The sequence below is a fragment of the Xiphophorus couchianus genome, chromosome 22, assembly GCF_001444195.1.
Source record: "Xiphophorus couchianus chromosome 22, X_couchianus-1.0, whole genome shotgun sequence".
Lineage (NCBI taxonomy): Eukaryota > Metazoa > Chordata > Actinopteri > Cyprinodontiformes > Poeciliidae > Xiphophorus > Xiphophorus couchianus.
Genome location: NC_040249.1, coordinates 16,643,061 through 16,659,993, shown reverse-complemented (window position 1 = coordinate 16,659,993; position 16,933 = coordinate 16,643,061). Strand labels below are relative to the sequence as shown.

General features: G+C 37.9%; 5 protein-coding genes across 6 annotated transcripts; 3 read left to right on the top strand and 2 right to left on the bottom strand.

Moving 5' to 3' along the window:
• Positions 1–739: 739 nt before the first annotated feature.
• mad2l1bp (MAD2L1 binding protein) lies at positions 740–3,143 on the top strand. Its single transcript, XM_028007424.1, has 3 exons — positions 740–1,159; positions 1,849–2,105; positions 2,196–3,143. The coding sequence occupies exons 1-3, from the start codon at positions 796–798 to the stop codon at positions 2,706–2,708; spliced, it is 1,134 nt and encodes a 377-aa protein (XP_027863225.1). The 5' UTR covers positions 740–795; the 3' UTR covers positions 2,709–3,143.
• On the bottom strand, positions 2,918–8,309 carry ephx5 (epoxide hydrolase 5). 2 transcript variants are annotated; one of them, XM_028007422.1, is made up of 10 exons: positions 8,177–8,309; positions 7,951–8,015; positions 7,641–7,863; positions 7,267–7,447; positions 6,974–7,183; positions 4,920–5,049; positions 4,522–4,733; positions 4,290–4,398; positions 3,436–3,561; positions 2,918–3,356 (listed from the first exon to the last, which is right to left on the bottom strand). In XM_028007422.1, the coding sequence occupies exons 2-10, from the start codon at positions 7,971–7,973 to the stop codon at positions 3,155–3,157; spliced, it is 1,416 nt and encodes a 471-aa protein (XP_027863223.1). In that variant the 5' UTR covers positions 7,974–8,015; positions 8,177–8,309; the 3' UTR covers positions 2,918–3,154. The 2 variants fall into 2 exon arrangements, with proteins under 2 accessions (XP_027863223.1, XP_027863224.1); XM_028007423.1 differs by having other exon boundaries at positions 8,102–8,234.
• Positions 8,310–8,338: 29 nt separating this feature from the next.
• Positions 8,339–9,672, top strand: LOC114138267 (cystatin-like). Its single transcript, XM_028007427.1, has 3 exons — positions 8,339–8,616; positions 9,073–9,183; positions 9,430–9,672. The coding sequence occupies exons 1-3, from the start codon at positions 8,416–8,418 to the stop codon at positions 9,511–9,513; spliced, it is 396 nt and encodes a 131-aa protein (XP_027863228.1). The 5' UTR covers positions 8,339–8,415; the 3' UTR covers positions 9,514–9,672.
• Positions 9,673–10,799: 1,127 nt separating this feature from the next.
• Positions 10,800–11,947, top strand: LOC114138265 (cystatin-like). Its single transcript, XM_028007425.1, has 3 exons — positions 10,800–11,091; positions 11,361–11,471; positions 11,676–11,947. Exons 1-3 carry the CDS (start codon positions 10,882–10,884, stop codon positions 11,772–11,774), a joined length of 420 nt encoding a protein of 139 aa, XP_027863226.1. The 5' UTR covers positions 10,800–10,881; the 3' UTR covers positions 11,775–11,947.
• A 1,462-nt stretch (positions 11,948–13,409) lies between these two features.
• LOC114138266 (cystatin-like) lies at positions 13,410–14,464 on the bottom strand. The gene is made up of 3 exons (XM_028007426.1): positions 14,203–14,464; positions 13,917–14,027; positions 13,410–13,716 (listed from the first exon to the last, which is right to left on the bottom strand). The coding sequence occupies exons 1-3, from the start codon at positions 14,401–14,403 to the stop codon at positions 13,618–13,620; spliced, it is 411 nt and encodes a 136-aa protein (XP_027863227.1). The 5' UTR covers positions 14,404–14,464; the 3' UTR covers positions 13,410–13,617.
• Positions 14,465–16,933: the final 2,469 nt, after the last annotated feature.

Genomic DNA, 16,933 nt, shown 5'->3' with positions numbered 1-16,933 from the left:
CCTACTTTTTATGTAAATTGCCTTTCCTAGAGAAAAAGTATACACATTTTTAGAAGTTTTACTACACCTTACTTTTATGAAGTATCGCTAAGCTTACTTCAGTACTTGCCGACCTGTCGTCCGACAAAATCAGTAACTTTACTGATTGGAAAAAACAGGCGTTTACCCAGAAATGCACCAGAGACGCGTCGAAAGTTTATGTTTAAGTGAGACTTCTTGCTTTTGCACAAGCTTTGTTGTTTTAATGTTATTTCAACCTGCTGAGGTTCTTGTGCCATTTCGAGGTCAAGTGGAGGTACAGTAAACAATATATTGTAACGTGGAAGTACTTTGTACTGTTCTAACAAAGGTCGCCCATATAAACAAGTGTTATGTTCAAAAGGTTGATGTTAGAAATAGAAAAGGGTTTCTCCTGCCTGAATGTATTTTGGTGCAATGTTCTTTTTCATAACATTTTTGTTGTAGTTTATAAAACACTCGAATTTGTTTGTTTTTTTTCTGTAAAATTACATAATTTCAAAATGTTTCAAAATATATTAGATTAATTATTCAGTTAAATTAAATTAATTAATAATTAATCAAAACATGATGTAGATTTAATGAACACTATTAGCATACCTAAGACTGTCAATTCCATAAAATATGTGAAAAACACTTTTTAAAATATCTCACAAATTGCATTATTGCGAGGAATGCTATTTTCCCAATGTGTCCGCTTAACGTGAACGCAACATTCGGTGGATTTCCCATGATTCCGAGCGGTAAGAACGAACCAGGCGCGGACGTTCAAAAATAATGGCGGAGCAGTGTGACGCTTTACAACCAATATTGAACTCAGATGAGACAGAGGGTTCGTCCATTGTCCACAGCAAAGACGGCAGAATAAAGCGGAGACTCTCCTTTGCCTCAGAGAGGAACAGCAGAACCGCCGAGGAGCCCAGTACGACATGTAGATTACTTAGCTTACAGAGTGTGTCCGACGATTCAAATTCATACCGACTCTCGTCGGAAATAGACGAAGAACGCCGAAGAGACTCGATCAAAATAACTTTAGAAACAAATAATGGCACTGATGTTAAAGGAGTGCCTCTGGAAGAGCACAGTGTACCTAACACAGAAGAAAAGGAAAACTCTTCTGAGCTTTCAGATATTATTCAAGGTACGCCTTTAAACTCCATGTCTATTCTGTTAATTTTAGAATTTTCTTTAGTACCAGCTATATACAGGGTGATTAAGTATTTAGGAAAGTAAACTAAACCCTGCTAAGCACTACAGGCCTATTTGTTTCTGTAAGGAAACAGAAATTAATTTATATCAATTCATTGATCAAACGACTAAAATATTTTTTTCTTAAACATCCCCTACTTCTAGGGTTTCTACACTGCTTATTATACAGTACTTTTATGGTGAAGCTGCACAATATGTTGAATTGCAGTATAATTTCTTTGCAATATTACAGGCTGGCATTTTGATATTTAATTTGCGTGCAAATTCTTCCGGCCAGTAATATAAACACCCTGTTAAATTCCCTTTATTGTCCTAGATAGCCAACCTTATTGTATATTTGTTAAGGCTGAATATATTATGGGCAGGTTGAGGTTTCTCTGTAGCCATTTTATGAGCTTAAATTATCATCAAATACAGTAGGACTATTGGAATGTCATTCTCCATTGTATTTCCCATTTTGAAGAGTGGTGACCACTAAAGGACCTTTGTGCTATGATTTTTATACCCTGGGCTAACAAGAACTCACAGAAACTCATTAATATTTTGAGGCAGAGCCACTTAAAATGGGAAGTTGCAAAAAATACTATTTCACTATAAGGATGATATTCTGGTTCTGTTCAGACAAAACGGAAACAGAAGAGACTTCTGGTCCAGATGTCAGAAAGGACACCAACACTGAGAAACAAGATGCTGAGGTGGTGAGAAAAGCTCAGGAAGAAGGCTGCGTGGACGTGGTCTTCCCCGGCGCCGTGACCCAGGACGGCTGCTACCGTTTCGTCAGCGAGATCCTCAAGTGCATCCTCTATCAGAGACAGCAGCTGCCCATGACGTATGACCAGCTGGTTTACTCCCAGAAAAAGCTGCAAACTTCAAAGCAGGTTTGAAGGAAGCCGTCTTGGAGCCGTTTTCCTTTCAAAGTATTGTTGATTTTAAAGAAACTCATTGCTTGGAAACATTTCGCTTTTCAGGAAAGAGGCGCAGTGACTCGAAGGCCATTGCATTCTGCGGATCTGGATCTGCGCAAATGTCACCAGACTCTTCAGGAGCTGGAGGAACTTCTGCAGCAGCTGGAGGTGCTGTTTTCTTTGAGCAGAGTACCCAGAGTTTTACTGTTGATGGGCGGCTCACTCATTCTACCTAAAGAAATGTATGAGGTCAACATGGAGGCCCTGGCCCTGGCTGCCGGGGATCAGTCTCTCAGGGCCTCCTCCTGCTTGAGGCAGCTCTTCCGCACTCTCTTCGTTGCTGACCTGTTGTCCGACAACAATCCTGTTCGCCTGATGCCCACCACGGTCCTGGCGCTGGCTCACAGGGAATGTGGCATCGGTTGGTTCCGACCTAAACTACAGTTTAAAGTCCCGACTCGAGTGAAAAATAAAATCATTAATCTGTCTACGGAGGGGCATGGAGCCGAGGGGGCAGACTGGCAGGATTATGTGTGGTTTCAGGCACCCACGGCTATTAAGGGCTTCACCAACTGACCCAGTTGGTGAAGCCAAATTTAGAATTTTACATATTTTAAAATGTTCTGTTTTGATTTGCTTAAATGTGCAAAGGGATCTTTTTAAAGTAAAGTCTTTAATTTAGTTAATATTTCATCAAGAGACATTATTGCAGTTTTGAGAGCATCTGAATTATTGTTTATATTTATAAAGCATTTTCTTTCATACACAGTGACACACTCGACTCATTAGTGCAATATACTTTTACTGAACATAACTTGAAAGGTTTATTGCTTTCTTTACATTCTGAGGGAAATCTGAATGTGTGTAAGCATGTTTACATGTACTGAACCATTAGCAATTTTAATTGTAACAAGCAAATTGTTGTATGGAAGAAAAAAAAAAATCAGTCTTCTGTATTTGTGGAGGTTAATATGTTGATTGTAATAAAAACCATACAACTGTTTTAGAATACATTCAGCGGTTCAGAGATTTTCTATTGCTTTGGCAAACTGGATGACATCGTTGGCCAGGAGCCGGGGCTCCTCCAAGGCGGGGAAATGTCCGCCTCGGGGCATGAAGGTGTAGGAGACGATGTTCTGGTACCGGATCTGTGCCCAGGATTTGGGGCAGTGCAGGATCTCCTGGGGGAAAGCAGCCAGTCCAGTGGGCACAAATATCCCTGTCCTAAAATGTGATTATTACACTTATTAGAGACAATTCTGGTCACATTTGGATAATAGCAAAAAAAAAAAAAAACTCTTACTTAGCGTCAATCCTGTTATTAGGGTTGCTGCTAAAGTTCTCTTTGTAGAACCGCATGGAGGAGATGATTGAGCCTGTGGTCCAGTAGATCATGACATTCGTCAAAAGATCATCCAGGCTGAATTTTCTGTTCAAAAGCCACAAACTGATTAGCTAGACACCGAGATGATGCATGGGATTAAAAATCTGAAGTGTGAAACACACTTGCAATTAGTTCCATCCAATTAAATATGCTGTAAAACCACTTCTATAATGACACTTCTCTCACATTTTGTTTGAAAATAGCTCAAGCTCAGGCAGATTGGATTGAAAGCATCTCTGCACACAAAGTTTACCACAGATTCTCAGATGTCTTTAGCTCTGGGCTTTGACGAGGCATTTTTAATCCATGAAATGGTTTAAAATACATGTATAATCAGCCTGCTTGATAATACTTATTATAGATTTGTGTTGGTCTATTATAAAAACTGTTAGAATTTATGATGCTAATATGGCAAATGTTTTTGGGGTATGAATATTGTTGCCAGACATTGCAAATGCACAGCAATTTTAATAAAATCAGCAAATAATACAAATAAATCCCAGGTGTGACTGTCTTAGATTTTGAAACTGTTCTGATTGAAGTTGGTTTAAATGCCAAAATAGAACCAATTACCCTTTGCCACACTGTCAATAAAAGCTAATTTGCGGAAAAATTAGCTTTAGTAAAACCCGACTCATTACATGTTTAGTTATCAGAGGTCCATAATTTTATTACAGTAGTTGGGAATGTCAGTAATTTTTTTAGTAAGCTTGAAGGAAAATAGAGCCAAGGAATGAGCGTCATTAAAAACAAAACACATTTCGCTGTTTTACCTCTCCAGCCCACCATCCTCCAGATCTCTGTTCTTCATGTGAGTCCAGCTGGAGAACTTTTCCAGAATGTAGGCCGCCAGGCCTACAGGCGAGTCATTCAGTCCACGTCCTGCACAAGCATACGATTGTAATGAGAGGTAATGGGAAAAACTATTTAAACAGCAGGCTGCACTCTCCAGTACCTTTAACCTGTCTTTATGGTATTAAGCTAGATATTTTTGTACGTTCTCACCGGCTGTGTCAGGTTTAGTTGCCTGAATGTGAAGGTAGCCAGATTCCTCCAGCATCTGCCACACATTCTTCTGAAAGAAAGGGAACAACCTGCGAACGTCTTCCTGGCTAAAGCCGACCAGGAAGGGAAGGTAAGGGCCGATGATTATGGAGAGTAACACTTTGAAACCCCTATTTGACATGCACATGTTTAGGTGGAGCCCTTTAACACAGCTGAAACAGAAAAAACAAACATAAGTTAGTGTCACCCCAAGACAATCACGCCTATTGTCCCAATGTCCTGGAAAAATCTATGTGCAGAGGACAAGCTTCATTTCACAGCCAAATGACACAATGTCTGCTGTGAAAATTCCACTAAAATGATGATGTGCTTTTTCTGATGGACTGTTTTTAACTTACTCAGGCCTCATCTGAGCCATGTTAGTGGTGATGAGCGAGCCCCAGTCTCCTCCTTGTAGGTAGAACTGGGAGAAGCCCAGGCGCTCCATGAGTGTGAGGAAAATCCGAGCAGCAGCCAGACTGTTAAATCCTTTAACAAGTACAACACAAAATTATTCAACCTTTTAAGGTTTTTCACATTTTGTCATGTTAGATCTACAAACTTTGTTTTTGGGGAGGGGGTTTCAAAACATGCAAAAACACAGCGAGAAGAAAAGCATTATGCTGTGAGGAGAGGAGACAGGCAAGCTTATTGAAGTTGAAGGACAATGGATAGAACTCAATATAAGGCAATATTGGAACAAAACCTGTTACAGTAGCCCAAACAACTTTTCTTCTTTAATTTATTAAAAACTAAAGAGAAAAACTCCTGTTGAGTACATAAAACAAGAACAATCCAAAGACAGGAAATAAACCATATAAAGAAAGACAAGGTTAGCTACAACTCCAAAACAAAAACAGGAAATAAGTCATAATAAAGATAAAGTTAGATACAACACCAAAACAAAGAGGATAGTTTCCCCAAACATCACTGACTATCTGCAAGTATCCACCATTTCCACCCTCTCGAATACCCAGAAACAACTAAGCCGAAAACCCCAGCACCTCAGTTTCAACCACTACATATGACATACAAACATCTACCAAGGCCTTACAACTATCCTCAGCCTGTGCTCTCAGATAGGGATTCAGATACCTCAATCATTCATATCTTCAACTGGTGTGTTCTGAGTCAAGGATGTCAGTTTCAGAAACAGCTGAGGCCGAGTTTACAAGAATCCTCTTTGATAAAGGTCATGACCATCAGAAGAGAAAGAATATCTAGATTGTGTAAACACAATTTAATGTTACACTTCAGTGCCATTTCATGTAAAAAGACAAAGTCAACCCAGTAAATAAAGGAAAGAAAAAATACTTCTTATGCAGTAATTTTACTCTTAAACGCAATCTTAATTTTCTACAATTAATTCAAACTAGGGAAGGCCAAGATAGCAAGAATTATATATCTGATAGAAACTACTCATGACCTGGAATCCACAACCTTAATGTCGGCCCACAGGTTTTTATAAAGGATTTTAGTTGTGTTACACCTAACATACTGCAGACAGTAAATACTTCCTTCCATCTTCACTTCACAGTAAATACATCCTTCCATCTTCACTTCACAGATCCAGAGGTAAACCTCAGAAATTCCTTCTCCTGGGGACAATAACATTCTCTGGGCTCTGAAGTTGTACCCAGGCCAGAAATGATTCATCCCTCCAGTGAGTTCTCAGTCTTTACCAAAATGCCCTAACCACTGTTGGCTGTGCTTGAAAGACTTATAAGGGAACAACATCAAATGCCCAAACCAACTAAACTGACTCATTTCGATTAGAAGGAGCAATGACTCTACTGTCAGCTCCCCCTGGATGATGGAGATCCTCACCCTATCTCTAAGAGTCCAACCAAACTACGGTTGGCAGTACTAAAGAAATGTAGTTTGGCAGTCTGGATTAAATAGGGCACCGAAAAACTGGGGCATGCTTTATTTTTATTAGACTAGATTATTCTAATTGGCTTTGCAGCACGTCAAAAAATGCTGGTACCAGATACCAGACAAGCACCGGTACAATACATTTCCTTACTCCTAAAGTATGGGCATAAAGTCCTGAATTAGTCTCAGAATTGCTCGTCAGGAATGCCGAAAGCCCTTATCTTACCAGAAACCAGCAAACTCAAGGGACCAGAGCTAAAGAGATCCTAAATTTAGTTTCTGTGCTCCTCCGCACTGGAACAAACTCCCTTAAAATCTGAAATGTGCAGAAACTACTGGTAGTATTAAAGCAGGACTTTTCTGTTACATTCCACTTTAGCATGTTATCACCACTTATTTGTTCCAAATTAGAATTTGCAGTTCATTTGTATAGATTGTATTTGTGACAGCTTTCTTTTTGCTTTTCCTAAAGTAATGGAATTGGTCTGTGGATGAATGGTGGAACACAAATAAACTTGCTTTTCCTAAAATTATCTACCTTTCTTATGAGGGGCTTCTGAGAAGCCGTAGCCAGGTATGGAGGGGATTACAACCTCAAACGCAAATCCGTTGTGGTTCTGTGTGAGAAGTGGAAGAATCTTGTAGAACTCATAGAAGGAGCCAGGCCAGCCGTGAACAAGCATGAGCGGCAGAGCTCTCTGGTCCCCACTCTGTAGTGGGCGCACATGGATGAAGTGCACGTCCAGTCCTGCACCACAACAAAAGACATAAAACAGATTTTACCAGATAGAAAGTTAAGCCAGCTGTTGTTCATTCTGCAGCGGTGCATACCTTCTATTTTGGTTTTGAAGTGCGGATACTTGTTCAGCATTGCCACTTGCTTTTTCCAGTCGAACGTATTTCTCCAATAAGAAATCACCTTCTTAAGATAAGTGGAATTGAAGCCATACTGGAAGCCACTATCCTCTAAAGGGTCAGTGAACCGGGTTTTGTCAATGCGTTCATGGAGATCCTGGTAAACAAAATCATAACTGAGCCCTGTACATAAAACAATGCCTTGCAAAAGTGTTCTCACCCCATGAACCTTCTCCCATTCTCTCATTTTATCTCCACATTTTATTAGGATTTTGTGATGGATAGTAGTGTAAAATTGTGAGGAAGGAAAGTATTACACGTTTTCTAAAAGTTGATGTGAGCCAAGCTACCTCAATCTCTTCATCCGACGTTTCCACTGTAAAGGGGTATATTTTTTGATCCTCTAAGAGTGGTTTTTCGCCTGCTCCCCACCATCCCTCACCAAGAGGGATAGATCTCATTTTGCTGCTTCTCTGCATTGCATAGGTCAGGATTCCACCTGCTGCAGCTGCTGCCACAGCACACCCAATAATAAGCTGCTGTTGTGCAACATCCAGCCCAAAGAACGTGTCCCTGCAAAGTTTGAGAGAAAAATTGTTGAAATGCAGGTAAAAGTAAGCACACTTATACTTTGTCAATTTGTGATTTTAGAGCGCTTACTTCAAAAGTTGCAGTCTCTGCATTGTGCAGCTCAAAACGTGAACACTCGCACGGGTTGCTTTATGCTAATGGGTAAAGGTCGAGAAAGTTTAATTTCCAGTGCAACATCTTTAAAAGTTTATACCTCCACTCCCTGTGTGCTTTGACAAAACCTCGTTTATCCTGGTTTTTCCACCTCCTGGTGAGATGGTGTTCGCGCTCCTAACGTCAGAAAGCCAAAACAAACCTTGGGAGATTATCCGTTTATCCAAAGACCTCGACGAGCTCCTGGAAAGAAGGAAACACAAGGCGGGTTGGTCCTGCAGAGATTGTTTATTGATGGCGTGCTGCGTCACTCCTCTACTAATCTGTGAGCGATATCGTCACTTTTGCTTTATAAAGAGCAGAAACGCTATACACAATCAAACAGCGTCCAAGTTGGACTTTTCTCCCTCCGAGTAAGCAGTTCAACCTTAAAGAAGGAAGATGTGGAAGACTATTGTTCCAATTCTTGCGACTATTTTCGCCGCTGGGCAGTGCGGCATGCCTGGGGGATGGCAAGACGCCGACATCCACAGTGAGGCTCTCCTAAGTGCGTTGAATTACGCCGTCGCCCAACACAACAGAGGCAACCAAGCAGATGCATTCCTCCACAAGGTGGTTCAAATCGTCTCTGCACAGACTCAGGTGAGCAAACTTTTATATATATATATATATACATATATATATAGCACACCTCCCAACCCCACCAACGACAAGGGTGTACAGAAAATGGATGGTTAATATCTTTTTGTATAGTTAGATTAAGTATAGTTTTAATCTGACAAAAGAGCGTATTTTAACTTATTCAATATTTTATGTATTCGAATAAATTTAACTCTAGATGTAAGCCTTTTGGCGTCCTCCTGTCTTTACACTCCATGTAAATACTTTTCTGACAATAAAAAATGCACAATGGTTTACATTATGCTAGAATTAAATGGAAATAGGAATTTAGAACTGGCAATTTCTTGGTAAACTGAATTATAGCTTTAGTTTTTAGCTTTTCAAGTACCTTATGTATGTGTGCTGTATGACTGCAACCATATATGATATGCTTTTAATAATCTGGACCTATGTGATTTCTCTTCTTCTCCATAATAGGTGGTCGCAGGAATTAACTACGAGATTGTTGTGAAATTGGGACGGACAAACTGCCAGAAAGGCGAAGCAAACACAGATTGTACTGTCTACATAGATCCAGCTAAGGCTCGGGTAATTATATGACATTATTAAAAAGATGTTGTAAACTTTAGAGATGAAAATGTTAATTCTATTCCCATTTTCCTCTCAGACATAACAAATACAATGAAGTATTGTATATAAAAACTGTGACATGATATCATTTGATTGTGTGAAAAAAATAACACTCTTTGGAACCAAATGCATTTCATGTTTGTCTGCATAAATTATTGTATAATGGCATGCTACTGTAACTGTATTCTGGTCTTTCTTTTTCAGATTTACCAGTGCACATTCAGAGTGTGGAGCTGCCCATGGCTCAATGACATTCATGTCACGAAAAAGAAGTGCTCGAAACCTTAACTTAACTCACCGTGAAATATGTGCTACTTTTAACAGTGTAAACATCTTTCCATCCTCTGTGTAATGAAGTCTGCTGTTTTCACAACTATGAATGCTGTAATGCAACATAAAGTTGATAAGTTACCAGGATAAAATTGTTTAATGACTTGGTAAAAAATATAAATAAAAAAAAAATAAAGTAAATTTCACTTCTCAGAATCTGTCCTTGTGGTTAATAATCATTTTTGTTTGTCTCCCTCTGTGAGGTGAGCAAGATATAGAACATATTTTTTGGCTGCTGATTCATCTGCGTGAAGCAAGTTGTGGTAATTGGTCTAATTGTTCTATTAAATTTTTTTGAAGTGTGGATGCTTGTTGGAGCACTGTTGCCTTGCAGCAAGAAGGTTCTGGATTCAAATCCTGGTCTGCACACAGTTTGCATTTTCTGAGTGAACAGATGTCTCTTGGGCAGTACTGCCTTAATCATAAGTTTGAAGTAAAACAGTTGATAATTGTGGCATGATTTCAGGCCCCGTAGTCATTCTTCGTAGAACGACCTTTCACTGCAATTACGTCTCTAAGGCATTAGGTGGCATGCTTCTACTAAATTTCCTATTAATTTATGTCCTTGTGCTTGGGTTCATATCAATGAATATGCTTTGATTTAAATGAGTCCATGTAACTACGGTTGGCTGATAAAATCAGGATATTTGTCCTGCTATAAGTTTAAACTTGGACCCGGTCGCAAGTCTTGTGAAATCTGTAGTTCTGATGAATACTGTCTTCAAGACTACAGGCATGCCTTGAAGAAATAAAACTCTAGATGAAATTACATTTTCTGTTTTTACATTCAGAAAAGAGTGAAGTGGTCATTTTTGGACCAGAGCATTAAGAAAAAAAACGAGATGCTCTGTCAACCACTTACTTGTGACAGAGGACAGAGCAAGTGATTAATAAAGTAAAGTTAAACGTTCTTTGAAGAAAATGCATTTATTCCCATTTGTGGTCACCTCCACAAAGGTAAGAAACTATAACAGTATTGCCAGGCCCAATGTAACTTGAATAAAGGGAACTAAAATGGAGACAACGTAAACATAATAGCAACAATGATAGCAGGTATACGCAGGACAGTAGAGATTTCTTTCTGGGTACTTCCACATCTGAAAAACATGTTAGTTGACTGCAAAGTCCAGACTGTCTGTTAGTCCTTAGAGACTTTTGACCACTGGAGATAAGCTCTGGCCTAAATGCTTGACAGCTGATTGATTATCGATTGGATGATTCCTCTGTTAAAATATAAATAGTCCCGTCACTTCTGCTTTCAAAGAGCAGGCAGACAGCACCAAAGCTTCTTGTTCTGAGCTTTTTGGCAGTTTCACCTACGGAACAATGATGTGGAAGGTTATTGTTCCTTTTTTTGCTGCGTTTTTGGCCTTTGGCTTTTGTCAGATGATGGCTGGAGGTTTGCACAAGATAAAAAATGCAGATAATGATGAGGGGTTCCAAAGAGCGTTGCAGTTTGCTGTTGTCCAACACAACAACGGGACCAATGACACGGTCCTCTACCAGGTCCTTAAGGTGGTCTCGGCTGAGAGTCAGGTCAGTAATGTTATACAAATTTAAGTGTTCACTATTCACTCAAGACCTGCTGTTAGCAGCAAATGTAGATACTTGACTCAGTTAGGGGCCAGATGTCATATATTAAAATATTTTATTTTAACTCAATAATGTTTTAGTGAATAACAAATATAAAAAAATATATATTAACATTGTTTTTTGTCTGTCTTTGATGTTTCACTTCTGATAAGAGTTTTTTCATTGTGTCACAATAAGCTGGATTTTCTTTGTCTTGGCTCCCTTTTCTAAAGGTGGTAGCTGGGGTCAATTACATAATGACTGTGATTCTGGGGAGAACCAACTGTGAGAAGGAGGCACCAGGAGACAACTGTGCTGTCCACAAAGAGCCTGGATTTGCTAAGGTAAATACCTTAGATAATAAAAACCTGACTTTAGTATTTAAGAAAAAGAATCTCACACATAAACAACACCAACTCTGTTAAACTAACATTGTCTAATGTTGCATTGTGAGCACTCCTTTAAACTGCTAATAAGTAATGATTGTCTGGATAAATGAGCATGTATTCTCAGTTTTATTGACATATTTTGTGGGTTTTCTCTTTCAGCCTTACCAGTGCAAATTCAAAGTGTGGAGTCGCCCATGGCTTAATGATATCCAGCTGACCAACGAGGAATGCAGCGGTACTGAACTTACTTCACCATGAAAAACCTTTTTTTTGAAGATCTACGAAGTGATACTGTCTTGACACCCTCTCAAAATCACTTCAAACTTTATTGAATTTTTCTGCAATGCAAAACAAAAGTCTCACTATGAAAGTATTCATTAGAACACAAAAATACACAGCTTTAAATAAAGCAACTTTTAAACTTCCCTGAATATGTTTGTGTTTCTGATATTTATTTTAAACTTTGCTGCAGATGTATTCTGTGTTCCGAAGCCTTATAGAATAGGATTTTATCTGATCGCCCAAGATAAAATGATGACTTATTTGGTCAGTACTTTATAGTATGAAAGGCGACATCTAAATTCGCTTTTTCATTTGATTTATGGTGACTTCTTGAGGGTTCAATGTTGACTTTAGGTCCATTCAAATGAAGCAAAGGTCTAAAGTGTTGGATTCTCCACAAATATTTGGATAGTTGTGTACCCCAGGTCCTAAAAATTTGATAAAACAGTTACAGGAAAGGGGTAAATAAACAATCAGAATTACATAAGGAGTGCATAAAAAAGTATCCAAGAGATCATTTGTTTACCTGATCGTGTGAACACATGAAAAGTAGGATTTTATGTGACAGACCAAAGGAAACTGTTGCAACATTGTAAAGTTGAAGTAAAAACACACGTTGCTCAAAATGTTTCACAAAAAAGTGGCTAATTGTGGCATGCATATGGATTCAGCTGCCCTAAGTCACTGCAACTACAGTGCATCTACTAAATTTGGTCGTCTATTGATTTATCTCCCTGTATTTGGGTCACTTTGCCAAATGAATTTGTTTGATTTAAATCATTCCACTGTAGCTTCTATTGGTTGCTCAGGATCTTTGTTTTTTATTTTAAGTTGAGCTTTTACCCTGGTGTCAAATTTAGCAAAACTTGCAACAGGTTAGCTACATTTATCAATTTCAATTAATCAAATACATCATGTAGATCATAGGCATGTCTAAAGAAAAATAAAAGCCAGGGTGATTTCTAATTTTCTGCATACAAAATTGGGAGAAGACAGAGGTTGGCATTAAAAAACCAGAGCATTAAAAAAGAGGCTTCTTAGTCAACCATTTAGTATTGGCAGAGTAAATTCTGATTGACTAATAAAGTAAAGACTGTTGGAAATATCCTTTAATTCCCACAATAAACAATTGTCTTGGAATTCATCCTTTCAAATCTGCCATATTGCCTAATTTAGAAATATCTTGTTGCAGACTGATCCAGAAAAACATTTCATGCATTTGTTGCTTCATAACTACACTGTGTTCCAAATTATTATGCAAATTGGATTTAACCCTTGTGTTGTCTTGCGAGTCAAAAGTGACCCATTACCATGTTTACCTGCAGAAAAAATACCCTAAACTATCTTTTTCCGACTTGAAATTTCATGACTTTTCCTAAATTGACAGCGTCATTAGAAAAAGTGATACTTTGTTTTTGTATATATTTCCATGCCACCTTAAAAAAGAGCAGGGGTTGTCAAATCAAAAACACGCAAATCTGTATCTCACATTAAATTTCTGACATAGCAATGGACAACATCAGAAGAATAACAGAGGTTACGCAAATAAAATTTATTAAAAGACTTATATATATGCATATACAGTATATAAACCACACAAAACCATTCAAAGAAGTTCAAATCTTACTTTATTGAAAACAATTTAGATTTTGTTTTGTTAATGAATCCTTTCATAGTGATACATTTGTTTTGCATTTCACAATACAGATCTTTGTTGAGGTCCAAACGTTTGAAAGTTGTTTGGCAGCATTGACAGAAGTGACCTTGAGAGGGTGTAAAGGTAGTAACTGTTTGCAAATATTCTAGAGGAAAGAGTTTTTCATTCTGTAGCACGTTCAATACTGTCACATTTATCTGATATTAGCTGGGTATCATTAAGCCATGAGCGACTCCACACTTCAAATTTGCACCGGTGATGCTGAAAAGGAAAGAGTGCAAAATTTAAATAAAACAGAGAATACATGTAATTCATCCAGACAAACATTAATTGCTACTGCTTTTAAGGAGTGTCTACGATGACATATTTTACAATGTTAACTTATCCATAATTGGTGTTTGAGATTTCTATCTTTAAATCTCATAGTTTAATGTCAGGTTTTCATGATCTAGTCTAATTACCCGAGCGAATCCTGGCTCTTTGTGAATGCCACAGTTATCTGCTGGTGCCTCCTTCTCACAATTGGTTCTTCCCAAAATCACAGTCATGATGTGTTTGAACCCCGCTACCACCTTTCAGGAGAGACAGACGAGATAGTTATTCACAAAGACTTGATGTAGTTAATGGGTTCAAATGAAGTCTTTTAATATGTGACGCCTGGCCCCTATTGTGTCAAATGTTTACATTTATTTCTAATAGTAGGTCTTGATTCAACACTGAACAAAGAAATATCTACAACATACTGACCTGAACCTCAGCTGAAACCACCTTAACAACCTGGTAGAGGACCGTGTCATTGGTGCCATTGTTGTGTTGGACGACAGCAAACTTCAACGCTGTCTGAAACATCTCATCATTTTCTGCATCTTCTATCTTATTTATGCCCCCAGGAATACAAGAAAACCCGACAAAAAGAGCGGCCAGAAAAGGAAAAATAGCCTTCCACATCTTTGCTTCAGAAGTGAAGCAATGTTGTCATAGGAATGGACCACTGAAGCGTTCTGCTTTCTCTTTTAAGTCATGCATGGTGTTATTGTTTATTGATTAACAGATATGACACGCCTGTCAGACATCCAATCAACAATCAAAGAGCTGTCAAACAAGTGGGTTTGCATTTATCTCCAACGGTCAACAAGCGAGAGTGGAAATCCACCTGGGAGAGGTCGAAAGTCCATCACAGAGATGCACAAACATGCACACACACGTATGTATGCACAGTCATCCACACACACAGACACAAATCTAGAGGCAATCTGGAGTGACCAGTGAAAACAATATACAGTTCATGTTTCTATAAAGTTAGCGTCCCCAGAGAGAACCTCCAAAAGCACGAGGGTTTTTGAAGTAGCTCATCCAACCAATAGATGTAACTAGTATGTTTATTTCCAAAGTTTTTGTGCAATTTAAGTTTTAAGGGTTAATATGACCTCATAAATATAAATATCAAACACTAGTTTTGTACAAATAGGAATTTTTGCAAAAAATAATACTACATTCTAAAATAATGAATTAATGAAATCCTCAAAACATAGAAACCACAAACGTTAACAGAAGAAAATAATTAAAGTGCAAATAATAACAAACCAAAATATTTAAATAAAATGATTATGATCAATTCACAAAAGAGTAAGAGGAAGCCAAGCTTACTAAATTCTATCCTTAGTATTTCCATCATGTATATTTGAAATATTTATACCTATATTTATCTTCTAAGTCATAATTATCCTGTTTACACTGTGGTGGAAAATTACTACAAGTTCACATCTGCTGATCATGTTATATGAAATGCTTGTGAACTCTCACCAAAAGAACTATTTGGGTTACATGTACAAGGCTGGGAGTTGTTTTCTACAGCTGCATCAGAACCAGACTGTCTCGCCCTTTGTTGTTAATTCCTTATCCTTGGTATGAAACTCATGTGTTGTCTCTGCCTGGCAGAGCTTTTCATTCAGACCTGCTTCATTATTGATTGTCCTACAAGCTCTCTGTATTGTGCACAATATATTAATTAATAAACCTGATTGAGTGATTTCACCTGACAGTGCTTGGTAAAATAGCTTTTTCCACAACAACACCCAATATATGTCATAATTAATCTGTATAAATATTTTTGTAGTTATATAATTAACTCTTTGCAATAGAGTCACCATTTACATGTATGTCTATTACAAAGCTGTACTTTAGTGAGATATACATATTTTAATGAAGACTCTCGATCATTAAGCACATGGGCATTTCTTGTTTCTAGAATTATGTCAATGTATATGCAAGCTGAACATGACAGTGAGGCTGCTTGCAGTTTTAACCCTCAGAATGCGAATAACGTGTAATATTTTTATACTTTTACTGTTTAACTGTTTTGATGTGTGTGTAAATAAAATGTCATCCTGGAAAGAGACAGAGATTTAGATAAAATATGACAATAAAATACTATGAAAAATAGTTGAGTAGATGTAAAACAAGAAGGGCAAGGAAAGGTTAGAGAGGCTGTATAGGGTAACATAGGAGCAGATTGAATGTTAATGTCTCAGTACACGGCATTTCATTAACACACAAGATATATAAACCATGTTACTGTTATTGTGCTTGCATAATCAGGTAATCAAATGCACTCCTGTGTACTTTTTAAATTCACTGTTCATATATTTCAGATTATTCATCGGCTCATTTTCCCGTAAGTGTGTCATCATGTTCTGATAGGGATTGGATTACACAAATATTTGAGGATAATGAAACACTTTAGACCTTTGTTTCATTTGCACGAACCAAAAATCAACATTGACCCCTCAGGAGGTCACCAGCAAACCAATGACACAGCAATGTTTGAAGTGAGAGGTTCTTTGGTTATTTAACACTTTTGAGGAAGAAATATTGTATATCCAAAAAGGTTCCTGAGAAGGTACTGTAGTGGATTCTAATTCATTTCACTTTAGGAATAAAAAAATATTTAAAACTTCCTCGTCATCATTTAATATTCATCATTGTGTCTTACCCTTCTGCTTAGGACTGGGAGAAACTGGACAGGCCAGAGTGATGAAGTGAGAGCGTAACAGAGAAGAAGCTCGGGGAAAAAATTATGATAAGGCTGTTTAGGACTGCAAAAATAAACAAAAGAACTTTAAAGGGAACATTAAATACACAAGCAGCCAGTGGAGGAAAGTCAGGAGAGGGATAATGTGTTCCTGTTAAAGTGAATGGGTAATTATGAGATAGAGTGAATCACAACAATTGCACACAGTTAATAAGCAATATTTTCTTAATTTCATCCTACTCTCTTGTAAAATAGTTAAAAATAAAAAATACAAAAGTATTTAGAAAAGCGTTAGACTCTGGTTGTACTTTATTTTGCACACACCAACTGGACGTAATCGTAAAGATTGACTTCTTCAATATACTAGAATTTTCCACTTCCTCCACTGAACAACATAGATCTTTCCAATGTACACCAGGAAAATACACAGCAAGATAAAATGAAATG